At 44.2% G+C, this 17,154-nt stretch overlaps 1 protein-coding gene across 1 annotated transcript; it reads left to right on the forward strand.

Moving 5' to 3' along the window:
* Positions 1–222: 222 nt before the first annotated feature.
* On the forward strand, positions 223–16,390 carry LOC120921560 (zinc finger protein 84-like). Its single transcript, XM_040334061.1, has 2 exons — positions 223–392; positions 14,488–16,390. The coding sequence occupies exon 2, from the start codon at positions 14,721–14,723 to the stop codon at positions 16,098–16,100; it is 1,380 nt and encodes a 459-aa protein (XP_040189995.1). The 5' UTR covers positions 223–392; positions 14,488–14,720; the 3' UTR covers positions 16,101–16,390.
* The last annotated feature ends 764 nt before the right edge of the window (positions 16,391–17,154 follow it).

Here is a 17,154-nt window from a genome sequence, read left to right on the forward strand (position 1 = left end):
CATGGGCAGAATGGATTCCCGACTGGGAGCGTGCTTTGTCCTTTTACTGTGGTCTTTAACACTTCTTTTCTTCTTTTGTCTTTTTTTTTTTTTATCTTTTTCTTTGTGTTGTTTTATACATTTCAGCTATTTGGTCACAGCGCCATCTAGTGTCTGCTCTCCATACTGCAAACTCTGTATTAATCAGTTTAGTTACTTTAGTGATCCTCCCTATGAGACAAATACAGGAAATACCAGACTGAGCGTGTACCAAATCTCACTTCCTGTCTTATTTCCTGTTTTCGGCCATTTTAGATCTGGTTCTAGAAGGTTGAGCAGCTTCTCAGTCTCCATCCTGAACACACGGCCACTAGAGGGCCAGCATGAGATGTTCTCCATGTCACACCTCACAGGTAAGGCAGGTATATTCATGGTACAGGGCTCATGTCCCTACTATAGACATAGCAACCATCTGTGACCGACTCCTCCTCCTCCTTGTGATGAATGATCTGGGTATATATATATATATATATATATATATATATATATATATATATATATATAGATTGTGTTGTCACACGTTGTCTCTGTCGGTCACCCTGATAAAGAAGGTCACCGCTCTCTGTAAACTTTGATGGAACTTTTTTGCTGATCTGGGACTTCTGAATCTACTTCTCGGTGTCTCTTCATTGCTGGACATTCAAGGGGTTATAAACGCTTTGCGTTTATCCACCTTAAAGGGGTGTTCCAGGCTTTTTTTTTTTATGTTTATTAACCACTTAAGCCCCGGACCAAAATGCTGCCTAAAGACCCAAGGGGTTTTTACAGTTCGGGTCTGCATCGCTTTAACAGACTATTGCGCGTTCGTGCGACGTGGCTCCCAAACAAAATTGGCGTCCTTTTTTCCCCACAAATAGAGATTTCTTTTGGTGGTATTTGATCACCTCTGCGGTTTTTATTTTTTGCGCTATAAACAAAAATAGAGCGACAATTTTGAAAAAAATTCAATATTTTTTACTTTTTGCTGTAATAAATATCCCCCAAAAACATATATATAATTTTTTTTTTCCCTCAATTTAGGCCGATACGTATTCTTCTACCTATTTTTGGTAAAAAAAATCGCAATAATCGTTTATCGGTTGGTTTGCGCAAAATTTATAGCGTTTACAAAATAGGGGATAGTTTTTTTGCATTTTTATTTATTATTTACTACTAATGGCGGCGATCAGCGATTTTTTTTTTCGTGACTGCGACATTATGGCGGGCACTTCGGACAATTTTGACACATTTTTGGGACAATTGTAATTTTCACAGCAAAAAATGCATTTAAATTGCATTGTTTATTGTGAAAATGACAGTTGCAGTTTGGGAGTTAACCACAGGGGGCGCTGTAGGAGTTAGGGATCACTGTGTATGTGTTTACTAGTGTAGGGGGGTGTGGCTGTAGGACTGACGTCATCGATCGTGTCTCCCCTATAAAGGGGATGACGCGATCGATGCGCCGACACAGTGAAGCACGGGGAAGCCGTGTTTACACACGGCTCTCCCCGTTCTTCAGCTCCGGGGAGCGATCGCGACGGAGCGGCTATAAACAAATAGCCGCGCCGTCGTCCCGGATCGCTCCCCGAGCGGACCCGACCTCCGCATGTACCGGGGGGGGGGGGTCCCGATCGGACCCCCCACCCACGTCTAGCAGAGGACGTACAGGTACGTGATTGTGCCTGTCCGTGCCATTCTGCCGACGTAAATGTACATGAGGAGGTCGGGAAGTGGTTAAAAGTCAGCAGCTACAAAAAGTGTAGCTGCTGGCTTTTAATAAACATACACTTACCTGTTCCTCGGTCCAGCGACGTGCCACTGGGAGCTTCGTTCCGCCCCCCCCCTTCACCGCCGGCGCCTCCACTGCAACTGTGGGCACCCGGCCGTGACAGCTTTCGACTTTTACGGCCAGGCGCCCACTGCTCATGCGCGAACGGCGCAGTGCTCCATGATTGGACAGGCGATCGCCTGGGACCTGTCACAGGTGATCGCCTACAGGGAGGGGCCACTAAAAGGCGATATGACGTATTGCCTTAGTGGTCCCTGGGTGAAAGGAGGAAGTTGGACAGGAAGTCCCACTCCTCCTGAAGCCCCCACTCCCACCCCAAGAAAATGACATGCAAAATGTGGTATGTAAGGGGGCGAGGAGTGGATTAAGCGGAAGTTCCACTTTTGGGTGGAACTCTGCTTTAATGCATCCTATGCTTACACCCCCCCCCCCCCCCCGTTTAATTACCTGAGCCCTCGAAAGTCCTGCGTCGTGAGCGTGCTGGCTTCTCGGGCCGGACTTCTCAGCTTTTCATTGGATGGTTGATGGCAGCGCATCCATTGGCTCCCGCTGCTGTCAATCAAATCAGTGATGCGGGGGGACGGGGTCAAGTGATACAGTCGGGGGCTATGGCTGCCGACTGTATCACGGGAGCTCCCCCGCAAGCTAACGCCCTTGGGAGGGTGCTTCCCAGAGGGGGGGGGTAGCATTTTCGGGGAGGAGCCGAGACAGCCACCGAGGGACCCCAGAGATGAGGATCGGGGGCCACTCTGCGCAAAATGGGCTGCACAGTGGAGGTAAGTGTGACATGTTTGTTATTTAAAAATAAATAAAAATATAAACCTTTACAACCCCTTTCAGGCCGGGGTCCACATATTACCTATTGGATGCGAGTTTCCCCAAATCTAATTCACATGACCTCAATGTGATGGTGACTATAATGCCAACGTATAAGAATGTGCAGGTCTCCCTCTGTCCAGTAGGTGGCGCTCCATTATACAGATGGAGTAAGTCTGAAATGTCCCCTCATGGACTCTATTGGTGTCCCAGAGTAACCAGCTGTCTGATTGGATGTGGAAACCTCTGGTGATCTTGGCAACCATCTTGGTGTGGGACCTTTAACGCTAGACTCTTCACATCTATGGCCCAGATTCTTATACATTTACGTTGCTCCTGGGCAGCGTAACGTATGTGATTTATGTTACACCGCTGCAGGTTTACAGCCTGATTCTCAGAACACTTACCTGTAAACTTGCGGCGGTGTATCGTTAAATCGCTCGGCGCAAGCCCGCCCAATTCAAATGGGGCGGGCACCATTTAAATTAGGCGCGCTCCCGCGCCGAGCGTACTGCGCATGCTCCGTCGGGTAAATTACCCGACGTGCATTGCGCTAAATGACGTCGCCCCGACGTCATTTGCTTAGACGTTTACGTAAATGGCGTCCAGCGCCATTCACGGACGTCTTACGCAAACGACGTAATTTTTTTTAAATTCGACGCGGGAACGACGGCCATACTTAACATTGGTTGCCCCTCCTAATAGCAGGGGCAACCTTACGCGTCGCGTACGCTACGGAAACAACGTAAATTCTCAGCGTCGACCGCGCGTATGTTCGAGAATCTCGCGTAATTACCTCATTTGCATAGACGACGAACGGGAAAACGACGATGCGACACCTACCGGCGGGAAAAAAAATTGCTTTTAAGATCTGACAGCGTAAGAGCCTTACGCCTGTCAGATCTAATGGGTATCTATGCGCAACTGATTCTAAAAATCAGTCGCATAGATACCCGGGGCCAGATTAGGACTTACGACGGCACAAATGGTGTTGCGCCGTCGTAACGCCATTGAGAATCTGGGCCTAAGTGTTTTTTTTTTTTGTTGTGCGTTTTGCAGAAATGCACCACAGTCCATATAAAATGGTTTCACGTTCATATCTGTGCATTTTTCAGCCGGTGCATATTTGGAAAGGATCAGGAACCTTATTTTCCTCAAAGGGCCTGCTATGGATTGGGGTGTGTGTGGGTGTGTGTGTGTGTGTGTGTGTATGTGTGTGTTTTCTCAACTTTTTTTTATTGCCGGCAATGCTTGTCTTTACATTCAGGTGTTAGTGGGGAAGCCCGCTGACAGCTGGTGACTCATCGGTTGCTAATGACACAATGGCTGGCTTCCTCCTTAACAACCAGCTATACACAGTTTGTTAAAGAGAAAATCACAAAAATGCATCAACCTCAACTGCATAGATGTGCACCTAGGGTAATACAGGGTACCCAAGTTATTCATAACTGAGGCTGGCTGTTAAGGAATGGGGCCGGGAAGCCGGCCGCGGCATCATAAGCAACCGATGAGTCATCAGCTGCCAATGGGTTTCCCCGCTGACAGCTGAATAATTAACAAAAGAAGTTGCTGATTAACCACTTAAGCCCCGGACCAATATGCTGCCTAAAGACCCAAGGGGTTTTTAAAGTTCGGGACTGCGTCGCTTTAACAGACAATTGCGCAGTCGTGCGACGTGGCTCCCAAACAAAAGTGGCGTCACTTAGAGCTTTCTTTCGGTGGTATTTGATCACCTCTGCGGTTTTTATTTTTTGCGCTATAAACAAAAATAGAGCGACAATTTTGAAAAAAATGCAATATTTTTTACTTTTTGCTGTAATAAATATCCCCCAAAAACATATATAATTTTTTTTTTCCTCAGTTTAGGCCGATACGTATTCTTCTACCTATTTTTGGTAAAAAAAATCGCAATAATCGTTTATCGGTTGCTTTGCGCAAAATTTATAGCGTTTACAAAATAGGGGATAGTTTTTTTGCATTTTTATTTTTTTTACTAGTAATGGCGGCGATCAGCGATTTTTTTTTTTTTTTTTTTTGTGACTGCGACATTATGGCGGACACTTCGGACAATTTTGACACATTTTTGGGACCATTGTCATTTTCACAGCAAAAAATGCATTTAAATTGCATTGTTTATTGTGAAAATGACAATTGCAGTTTGGGAGTTAAACACAGGTGGCGCTGTAGGAGTTAGGGTTCACCTAGTGTGTGTTTACAACTGTAGGGGGGTGTGGCTGTAGGACTGACATCATCGATCGAGTCTCCCTATAAAGGGAATCACTCGATCGATGCGCCGCCACAGTGAAGCACGGGGAAGCCTTGTTTACGTACGGCTCTCCCCGTTCTTCAGCTCCGGGGAGCGATCGCGACGGAGCGGCTATAAACAAATAGCCGCGCCGTCGTCCCGGATCGCTCCCCGAGCGGACCCGACCTCCGCATGTACCGGGGGGGGGGGGGGTCCCGATCGGACCCCCCACCCACGTCTAGGCAGGCACGTACAGGTACGTTGATGTGCCTGTCCGTGCCATTCTGCCAACGTAAATGTACATGAGGAGGTCGGGAAGTGGTTAAAAAAATAAAGAAAAAAAAAAACGTCACGGGGTCCACCCCCAGTCTATACCAGGCTCTTTGGGTCTGGTATGGATTTTAAACCGAACCCCACACCAAAATTCCCCCCTCCCCAAAAAAAACCTTTGTGGGGTCCCCCCCCCCAAAATCCATACCATACCCTTATCTAAGCATGCAGCCCGGCAGGTCAGGAAAGGGGAGGGGGTGAGCAAGTGCCCCCCCATCTAAACATTACCAGGCCACATGCCCTCAACATGGGGGGGATGGTTGCTTTGGGGCAGGGGGGCTCTGCCCCCCCCTACACCCCAAAGCATCTTGTCCCCATGTTGATCTTCTCAACAACCCTGGGCTGTGCTTGTCAGGGTCTGTGGGAGGGGGGCTTATCAGAATCTGAAGCCCCCTTTAACAAGGGGGCCTCAGATCTCGGCCCCCTATGTGATTGGGTATTGGCTACATAGTACCCCCTACCCATTCACCAAAAAGTGTCAAAGTATTAACCACAATAAATGGTTTTTGACAATTACCTTATTAAAAAAAAAAAAATAGTGTCCCTATCATCAATCCATCCATCATCAATCAGGCCTCCAGCTGAACATCTCTGATGAATGGGACAAGATGGACAAAAAGAGTTCCGTGCAATCAAAAATCCTGAAGCTGTTTACAGAGGCGGATCTAGGCTTAGGCATAACCTAGACATTGGGCCCCCCTCACATCTGTAGCGCCTGGTTACTTACAAGGTACCGGTGCTAGTCAAATTTAGAGGAGGACTGACTGACTCTGATCCAATTGTTGTGTTCTAAAACTGGTCTCTGTTTCAACTTGGCTATGCTGTGGGCTGTCTATTGTTCCTGGGGTGTAGTTCCTACCCCAGGACAGTGGGTGGCAGCAGTGGAGTCGAGGTTTGGGTGCTCTTCCCCAGCAGCCAATCAAGAGGGTTGAGCCTTGCTGGGAGAGGGTATTTATGGGGCAGATGCCATTGTTCTGGGTTCTTTTTCGGAGTGCGGCACCCACCTTTAGGGTGACTGCACATCACGGCATCGGGCGAAATGGCCTTCCAGGCCGGGGTGCGTGTGCCATGTGGTATTTCTGGTTCCAGGACCATGTTGGTCCAGAACATTTGAGCTGTGGCAGTGGACCCAGTGGTCTACTGGGTTCCCAATCCTGAAGATCCCAAGCGGGGTAGCTGTTCGGTGCGGAGTCCATCTGAGGCGAGCCATTGAGAGGCTGGCGATCCAATAGGGTTTCGACAAACCACCGGGGATCAAGGTAGCCGGACACTGAGAGACTGGTCACCTCTCAGTCAGTACCTGAAACTATCTGAAGAAGTTCCAGATGCGAATTTATCAAAGAGGATCATCTCCGTAATCACATTCACAGAGAGGGTCTGTGGCAGAGACTTTTCCTCTAAGTTCCGAGCGATACTCTGGCTGCCGGGTCAGTGAGAGGCCTGTCCAGGTACGCTATACCCACTCTGGCTGGAGTGGTGAAGAATACAAAGCATTGCCGGAAGCAGGACTGTTTCCCCATTGTTGCGCCTGAGTCTGCTATTTCTTCTTCACCTCTACTCTTCATCACAAGTTTTAATGTTTTTACCCGGCTGGGTAATAAAGAGCACAGCAAAAGGCACCTGTCGTGGACATTCTGCTATGTGCACCATTCACTCCTAGGCTGGCAGAAGAGCCATGGGGTAACATGCCACCCAAAACAAACCAGCAGCTCCCTCGGGGGTAGTGCTACACATTTATAATGGGGATTTCTTTTTTCAAGTAAAAAAAAATGTATTGCATATATTAAGAATACTGGGGTCAGTGTGCTCTATCTCACCAGCACTGAGAGCACACTGACACCAGTACTCTTAATAATATATGCAATATATTTTAATTAATACTTGGTACTGAGCGCTGGTGTCAGTGCTCAGGCCCGGCCTTTGGGGTGTGCGGGCTGTGCAGCTGCACAGGGCGCCATGGGCAACAGGGGCGCTTGTGCGGCCATCACAGCTTGCAGAATGTGAGTCGCAGTAAGTTACTCACATGATCATCACAGGAGTCACAGCAGCAGGCGCTGCCAGGTCTCACAGCGCGTTGCCAGGTCCCCCTGCCCTGGGACTGGGTGAAGAGCAATGCATCGGTTGCGGCACCTGAAAAAAAATGGCCGACAGGCACACTGCACATGCGCCACCGCTGCACGGGAAAGCCAGCTTGGATATTCTCGGGCAGATGGTGCATGCGCAGTGGCGTCTAAGCGCCGGGCGGCGCCATTTTTAAATGCAAAGCTGCACCGTCCGCCGAAAGGCAAGTCAGTTTAGGTGACCAGGGGGCGAGGGGTGAAGATGGGGGGGTGCCACAGGATTAGCTCGCACAGGGCGCCTGAACACCTAAGGCCGGCCCTGTCAGTACTCTCCCCACCCCCCAGTCACATGTACCACCCCCCCCCCAGTCACATTCATCCCTCAGTCACATGCAACACCCCCCCCTCAATTGACGGCGGCAAGGTAGCTCAATTGTTCTGACAGGACGTCATATGACATCCTAGTCTTTTAATGCCGCTAGGAGGCGCGCGGGGTGCGCGCACACCCCCCGCGTTACTGGGAACACAATGCGCGTGCCCGGCGGCCCGCGATTGCCCAGTGACTGAGCAGGGACGTGGAGCTCTGTGTATAATGATGAGGTGTAAACACAGAGCTCCACGTCCTGTCAGGGAGAGGAGACCGATGCTGTGTCCCTTGTACATAGGGACACAGATCAGTCACCCCCCCTCCACCTACAGTTAGAATCACTCACTAGGCTACACATTTAACCCCTTCCCCGCCCCCTAGTGGTTAACCCCTTCCCTGCCAGTCACGTTTATACAGTAATCAATGCATATTTATAGCACTGATCGCTGTATAAATGTGAATGGTCCCAAAAATGTGTCTAAAGTGTCCGATGTGTCCACTATAATGTCGCAGTCCCAATTAAAATCACAGATCGCCGCCATTCCTAGTAAAAAAAAAATAAATAAATAATAATGTCCCCTATTTTGTAGGCGCTATAACATTTGCGCAAATCAGTCACTATACGCTTATTGCGATATTTGTGGTAAAAAAAAATGTAGAAGAATACGTATCGGCCTAAACTGAGAATTTTTTTTAATGGGATATTTATTATAGCAAAAAGTAAAAAAAAAATTTATTTTCGAAATTGTCGCTCTATTTTTGTTTATAGCACAAAAAATAAAAACCGCAGAGGTGATCAAATACCACCAAAAGAAAGCTCTATTTGTGGGGAAAAAAAGGACGTCCCTTTTGTTTGGGAGCCACGTCGCAAGACCGCGCAATTGTCAGTTAAAGCGACGCAGTGCCGGAAGCTGAAATTTCGCCTGGGCAGGAAGGGGGTGTATGTGCAGAAGTAAGCAAGTGGTTAAGCATAATTAAAATCACTGCTCCTGAAAAAAAGATTGTTTAAAAAAATATATATTAATACCTGTCCCCATACAGCACCCAGGCCCCCATAATTTTATGGCCGTATCAAGAATAGAAGCACAATGCGTGATGACGTCAGACAGCGTGTCCCCCCGGTGATATTCATATGAGTATATTTTGCTATATATTTGGCACTGGATTGTTCCGTTACTTTTATAATATTTCACATTGGTATATTTTATTTAAAGAGACAGCGCCTTACAAGTTTGTATGTTTTGTGTAAATATCTTCTTGTGGGTATTTTTGTGGGCCACGGTCTTAGTTTGCATTAGTGGAGAGTACATTTGGGTTTATATTTAGTTATTTTCTCTATTTGAGCTGTGCTCATACATCCATTTCCTGAGCAATTCCTGTCTTGGGCCAAGAAAGACCCGGGAGGCATGTGAACTCTCCCCAGACGATGCGCTAGGTTGTGAAACGTGTCGGGCGACAGCCACTGTTGCCACTTTTATCTGATCAGCGCCATTTTTTATCATCTAATGTAATTTTACAGTATTGGGCTGTGCTCTTCCTTTTTTTTTTATACTCTACATTTGGCTTTGTTGCTTGGCCTCCGGTGGGTCGCTTCCCACAAGCATCTATTATCCACGCACCTTGGGCCTCATGCCTTGAAGCATTGGATGTCGCATGAGAGCTGCAGCTGATGATTGGTCCCCTAGGATTTTCATTATGCTTGATTGACCATTTGGAACGTATGTTCAGGGTTCAATAGTTCCGGTAAGCCTCTCTCCATTTGGTGGCGGCTTCTTCTTTTTCACATATTGTTTGTCAGGTTTGGATTGGGGAATATCATACTTCTATTGGACTGTCACCATTTTTGTATGTCACTATAGAGACTTTTTTCCCCATATTTATTTTATATATGTATTTGCACACAAATGTTTATCCACTTCCGGACCGCCGCATGTACATTTACGTCGGCAGAATGGCACGGACAGGCACATTGGCGTACCTGTACGTCCCTGCCTAGACGTGGGTCGGGGGTCCGATCGGGACCCCTCCCGTACATGCGGCGGTCCCCGTGGCTTCAGGAGCGATCCGGGATGAGGGGTCCCCGGAGCTGAAAAACGGGGAGAGGCATATGTAAACGCGGCTTACCCGTGCTTCACTGTGGCGGCTGCATCGATCGAGTGATCCCTTATATAGGGAGACTCGATCGATGACGTCAGTCCTACAGCCACACCCCCCTACAGTTGTAAACACACACTAGGTGAACCCTAACTCCTACAGCGCCACCTTGTGGTTAACTCCCAAACTGCAACTGTCATTTTCACAATAAAGAATGCAATTTAAATGCATTTTTTGCTGTGAAAATGACAACGGTCCCAAAAATGTGTCAAAATTGTCCGAAGTGTCCGCCATAATGTCGCAGTCACGAAACAAATCGCTGATCGCCGCCATTAGTAGTTTTTTTATTTTTATTTTTTTACCAAAAATAGGTAGAAGAATACGTATCGGCCTAAACTGAGGGAAAAAAAATGTTATATATGTTTTGGGGGATATTTATTCTAGCAAAAAGTAAAAAATATTGAATTTTTTTCAAAATTGTCGCTCTATTTTTGTTTATAGCGCAAAAAATAAAAACCGCAGAGGTGATCAAATACCACCAAAAGAAAGCTCTCTTTATGGGAAAAAAGGACGCAAATGTTGTTTGGGAGCCACGTCGCACGACCGCGCAATTGTCTGTTAAAGCAACGCAGTGCCGAATTGTAAAAACCCTTGGGTCATTTAGCAGCATATTGGTCCGGTCCTTAAGTGGTTATTCAATTTTTGTAATTTTATACACAGGGTTGATCACTTGGTATAACCTTTAGCGCTACAATTTATATGTTTTGTTTGTTTTTTCCGCTTGTCGATTGGTTTTGTAGCTGATTACCATCTCAGACAGCGCGGAATTATTCTGTTTTTGTTCTAACTCTTAAAGGATCACTAAAGGAATTTTTTTTTTAGCTAAATAGCTTCCTTTACCTTACTGCAGTACTGGTTTCATGTCCTCATTGTTCGTTTTTGCTTTGAAGTTGCTGTAATTCTGCTGTGATCTCCACACTTCCTGGTTCTCTGGCTCCTTATGAAAAAACTCATGGGAGCTTCTCACTGTGGTCCAAGCTGTGTGTCTAAAACTCCTCAGAACCAATCAGATTCATTTTAAAAACAAAACACTGCTCTGGATTTGTTTGTTTTTGTTCTGTGGGTCTCTTTACTTCACAGAAACATGAAACCAGTTTAAAAACGAAAGTGAAACTACAGGTACATTATATGATTGAATTTAATCTATTTTTAATCATTTTTAAAAGGAATCAGTAAACTTTTATGTCTCTATACCCTGTAAACAGTATTTTCAGCAAAACATTTTTTTTTCCTTTAGTGACCCTTTAAGCCCTGTACACACGATCGGTTCGTCTGATGAAAACGGACTAATGGACTGTTTTCATCGGACGAACCGATCATGTGTGGGGCCCATCGGTGAAAAAAAATAGAACCTGTTTTTAAATTTTTCTTATGGTTAGAAAACCAATAGAAAAAAAACGATCGTCTGTGGGGAAATCCATAGGTCAAAAATCCATGCATGCTCAGAATCAAGTCGACGCATGCTCGGAAGCATTGAACATTTTTCTCAGCACGTCGTAGTGTTTTACGCCACAGCGTTGGAAGCGATCGGAGGCAAGACGCGATGTGTAGGCAAGACTGATGAAAGTCAGCTTCATCGGATTTCCAATAAAAAAAAATCCCTTGGATTAGATTCAATCAGATATCCGATCGTGTGTACAGGGCTTTACTCTCCCGGCTGGGGGAGCATCAAACTTAACCTGCTTACACCTCTATCCAAAAATCTTCTTCTCAAAATCTTCTTCTCAATATGCAAGCCTCCCTTTCAAATTCTATGAGCTTTGTGAGTTTTCTTTTAAGAATTGCTCCACAGTGATGCCTTCTGATAGGAATCTGGCATGAGAACCTTTGTTGCCCATATTCTAAAGTCCTGGGATGAGGAGTGTGGTCTGAGGAGCTTGGAATGAGGACCGTGTGTCAACCACTATTCTAAATTCCAAAAAGTTTAACGCTGGCTTGCTATATATGAGGAGCCCGGGATGAGAATTTCCTATACTGTCTTGCCACAACTTCCTTTTCCTTTTGTTACCACTATTTAGAAGCCCAAGAAGTTTACCACCGGTTTATTACATTTTATATTCAAATTTCAAATTTGGATCTTGAGACGACTTCACAAAATCATTAAATTCACCGGCAGGTCTGATCCAAAAGGGAAAACAAATTCTGGGGCAGATCCAGAAAGAATTGCATGGGTGCAGCATATGTGAGATACGCTACGCCGCTGTAACTTACTTTGTTTAGCTCTGAATCCACAAAGAATTTGCGCCGTAAGTTACGGCGGCGTAGTGTATCTCTTTCGCGGCGTAACTGCGCCTAATTCAAATCGGCGAGTAGGGGGGCGTGTTTCATTTAAATGAAGCGTGTCTCCGCGCCGAACGAACTGCGCATGCGCCGTCCCTAAATTTCCCGCCGTGCATTGCGCTAAATGATGTCGCAAGGTCGTCATTGTTTTGACGTGGACGTAAATTACGTCCATTCCCGAATGACTTGCGCAAAAAAAATTTAAAATTATACGCGGGAACGACGGCCATACTTAACATTGAGTATGCCACAAAATAGCAGCTTTAACTATACGCCGAAAAAAGCCGACTAGAGACGACGGCCGCGCGTACGTTCGTGGATCGTCGGAAATAGCTAATTTGCATACTCGATGCGGATTACGACGTGAACGCCACCCAGCGGACGCCAAAGTATTGCATCTTAGATCCGAAGGCTTTTGAAGACGTACGCCTGTCGGATCTAACCCAGATGCCGTTGTATCTTGTTTGAGGATTCAAAACAAAGATACGATGCGGGAAATTTTGAAAGTACGCCGGCGTATCAGTAGATATCAGTAGATACGCCAGCGTACTCTCTTTGTGGATCTGCCCCGTTGTCTATGTACCTGTGCCAAAAAAGTTATTGGATGGTAATTAGGGCTGTAACTAATTGATTCTTTTCATAATCGATTAGTTGGCCGATTATTGTTTCGATTAATCAAATAATAGCCTTAAGGCGGCCATACATGGTTCGAATTTTGAAATAATTTTCTTTCTAAAATCGTATCAAAGAATTTTTGCACCGTTAGTGGGCTGCAGCAACAGCCGATTTTCGTGCGGCAAACAAATTTGAGAAATCCGACATGTTGGAAATTTTCGGAAAAACTACCGATTTTTCTGATCAACGATGGGAGAATCGTGCGAGAAATGTAATAGGAAAAAAATGTGCATGTGCAAGAAAAGAAAATCCCCGGAGAGAAACTAATATTTACGGAGGGAAACGAATATTCCCGGCAATATGAAAGTTTTGGTCGGCCGAATTTTGAAAATCAATGGTGGCATCATCGGATCACAAAAAAAAAAAAGAACTTTCTGATTTTGAAAAGAAAATTTGTTCGAAATTCGACCGTGTATGGCCTGCTTTAAAAAAAAAATTGCATTTTTTCATTTTTTTTGGGCAGATTACAAAACACAAATTGCCGCAAAAACACATTACATGCTTTTCTGCAGCTTCTCCATTGAAGTATATTGAACCCAAAAAAACAAAATGTTTTGCGTTTAAAAAGCCCTTTCCTTTTCCAAATAGGCAGCAGAAAAAAAAAATCATGGCTGTGAACGTGTCTCATAGGAAAACATGTAAATGATCTGTAGTGTGTTTCTGCAAAAAGCACCAAAAAACAGAGGTGTGACCCCGGGCCTGAGATGTTTAGTAACATAATGGGGTTAAAAAAACAAAAATAAGTACAAAAAGAGCAAATCTTTTTTGTACTATAAAGGGTTTTTTTTTTTTTTTTTTTTTACCCCGTTATGTTACTGGCCGATTAATCAATTATGAAAATTGTAATCGTTTAATTTCATTATCGATTAGTTGTTTCGGCCCTAATGGTAATATACATAGACATACATGTATGCCCATCATTTGGCATTTACATCTTCATTGTGTCGTCCTTTAAAAAATAAATAAAAAAAAAGAGTTCATCTAGTAAGTCAAAAACGACTCTGATTTATCATACATTTTACTTTGGATAGAAATGCAGCACAATGCTCTTCATAGGACCAAAAAATAAGACTCTTCTGCAGAAAATTGTAGTAGGTGGTCCCTTATACCAGACAATATGCATAGTAGAAGTAATATCATGAATGAATGAATGAAAAACTTATAAAGCGCGGCGCATGCGAACTGAATCGCTTCTGGGCGATGCCCTCTCTAAAAATATATGGTACATGTTTTAAATAATGAATATGTAATTTAAAGGGGTTGTAAAGCATTCGCGTTTTTTTCACCTTAATGCATCCTATGCATTAAGGTGAAAAAACATGCAATGCTTACAGGCCCCTCCAGCCCCCCGTTTACTTACCTGACCCCTCGAAAGTTCCGCGTCGTGAACATGCTGGCTTATTGGCTCTTCATTGGGTGATTTATGGCAGCAAAGCCATTGGCTACCGCTGCTGTCAATCAAATCAATGACGCAGGGGGGGCGGGGTCCAGTGATACAGTCGGCGGCTATGGCCGCCCGCCGACTGTATCACAGGAGCGTGCCCGCAAGCTAGCCCTCTTGGGAGGGCGCTTCCCAGAGGGGGGTTGGCTCTTTCGGGGAGGAGCCGAGACAGCCGCCAAGGGACTTCAGAAGACGAGGATCTGGGCCACTCTGTGCAAAACGAGCTGCACAGTGGAGGTAAGTATTATGTGTTTGTTATTTAAAAATAAAAAATAAACCTTTACAACACCTTTTTCTATTATCTCTCTTTAGGTGGCGTGATGAACCAAGTTTTTGGTCAAGGTGGTCTTCCTGAGCACAACTGAGACGCCATGGTGATGCGCCATATGGTTGTTCTGACTGAAAGGCTTTATTACAGGACACAAGCCGTATCAGTATTCTAAATGTCATAAATGTTTTGGATCCTCTTCAACATTCATCCAGATTTTCAGTGTTCCTGAGGAGACAAAGCCTTTAGAATAAAGTCAGATAATATCAGATACAGGATGGCTGGCACTGGAGAGAATCCATTTTCATGTTCTCATTGCAGAAGAACTTTTAGAAGAGAGCAGAGTCTTATCAGACACCAGCAAGTCCACAAAGGAGAGACATCTTTTCAATGTTCTGAATGCAGCAAAGTTTTTCCATGGAAAGTAAAACTTCTCAAACACCAGATGACTCACACTGAAGAGAAGCCATATCAATGTTCTGAGTGTGACAAAGCTTTTAGAATGGAGAAGCATCTTATCATACACCAGAGGATTCACACTGGAGAGAAGCCATTTCAGTGTCCTGAATGTGACAAAGCATTTGCATCAAAGTCCTATCTCTACAGCCACCAGATGATTCACACTGGAGAGAAGCCATATCAGTGTTCTGAATGTGACAAAGCTTTTTCATTAAAGTCATATCTTATCAGCCACCAGATGACACACACTGGAGAAAAGCAATATCAGTGTTCTGAGTGTAGCAAAGCTTTTCTAGCCAAGTCAAATCTTATTAGACACCAGTGGATTCACACGGGAGAGAAACCATATCCGTGTTCTAAATGTGACAAAGCTTTTACATCAAAGTCATATCTTATCATTCACCAGATGAATCACACTGGAGAGAGGCCATATCAGTGTTCGGAATGTGACAAAGCTTTTACAGTGAAGGACAATCTTATCTTACACACAATGATTCACACTGGAGAGAAGCCATATGAATGTTCTGAATGTAACAAAGCTTTTAAAACCAAAAGAGAGCTTGTTGTGCATCAGAGGGTTCACACTGGAGAGAAGCAGTACTCTGAATGTGACAAAGGATTTGCATCAAAGTCACATCTTATCGGCCACCAGATACATCACACTGAAGAGAAGCCATATCAATGTTCTGAGTGTGACAAAGCTTTTAGAGTGGAGAAACATCTTACCATACACCAGATGACTCACACTGGAGAGAAGCCATTTCAATGTCCTGAATGTGGCAAAGCATTTGCATTAAAGTCATATCTTATCAACCACCAGAGGATTCACACTGAAGAGAAGCCATATAAGTGCTCTGAATGTGACAAAGCTTTTACATGGAGGTCAAATCTCTTCGCACACCATAGGAGTCACTCTGGAGAGAAGCCATACCAGTGTTTCAAATGTGACAAAGCTTTTACAGTGAAGTCAAACCTTATTACACACCAGAAGATTCACAGTGGAGAGAAGCCATATCCGTGTTCTGAATGTGATAAGGCTTTTACGTTGAATTCAGATCTCATCTCACACCAGAGGGTTTACACGGCAGAGAAGCCATTTCAGTGTTCTCAAAGCTGTAAAGTCACATCTTATCAAACGCCAAAGGATTCACAGCCTTCAGCTCCGGTAGAAGGCGGAATGTTAACAGCTAGCAGCTAAGTCTCCTTTCTCTTTTTTTTTTTTTTTTTTTTTTTTCTCTTTCCAGAATTTCTACAAGACTCCCCCACCCAAACCATATATTTTCTGAAAGCACATGAACTGTAGAATAAAAAAAAAAAAGGTGCTACTGATTTTTAAGGCCCTGCAATATCTGCACAAATGTTTATCGAACAATGTTTTCGCTAAAAATACACGCACATTTCACAAAACTCCTGCTAAAATTGTATTAAATATAAAAGCTTAACCTGTGAGTTAATAAATAACAAATATTTGTACATTTTTTCATTGTGCCCTTTTGTAAAATGGTGAAAAATAAATGTACGCAAAAATGTAAATATCCAAATATCACTTAAAATCTGGAGATTTTCCTTTTTTCTCTAAGGCCCCATGTACACTGATGCTGCTAAACGGACGTTCAGAGGCAGTTGGACGCTTTTTTTCAACTGTGCCTGAACTCATTCAATGTTATCTTATGTGTACATGTACACCGGGTTGTTTATAGTCGTTTCTAGGCATTGAGTTTAGATTTTTTTATTATTTTTTTTTTGGAAAGCAAAAAAATTGTTCAGACGTTAAGTTTAGAGGCATTTCAAGCGCCAAATGCTTCTAAACGTGGTAATCCACTTTTCGTTTATAGGCGTTTTTTTTGTTTTTGCCTATTTTTAAAGAAAATCGTTTTAAACGTGGGCTACTATCTGTCAAGTTAAATCGTAAAAGGAGAGGTTGTAAAAACGTCCCGTTTACATTAAAGCCATACAGCGGTCTGAATTTGTAAAAGATCCACCAAACCATGTATTTTATGAAAGCACATGACCTGTAGAATAAAAAAAATGGTGCTACCGATTTTTAAGGCCCCGCGATATTTGCACAAATGTTTATAGTTTTGCTATAAATGCACTAAAATCATTATTGGCAGATATAAACACGGCACAAATATCTGCTAAATTCTAATGAAATATAAAAGCTTAAAGTGGAGTTTCCATTCCAATTTTTTTTTTTTTTTTTTTTTTACTCGCCTGGAAATGCCTGTTGCTATGCGGTCTCACGAAATCTG

This window comes from Rana temporaria (genome assembly GCF_905171775.1).
Source record: "Rana temporaria chromosome 2 unlocalized genomic scaffold, aRanTem1.1 chr2e, whole genome shotgun sequence".
NCBI classification, from domain to species: domain Eukaryota; kingdom Metazoa; phylum Chordata; class Amphibia; order Anura; family Ranidae; genus Rana; species Rana temporaria.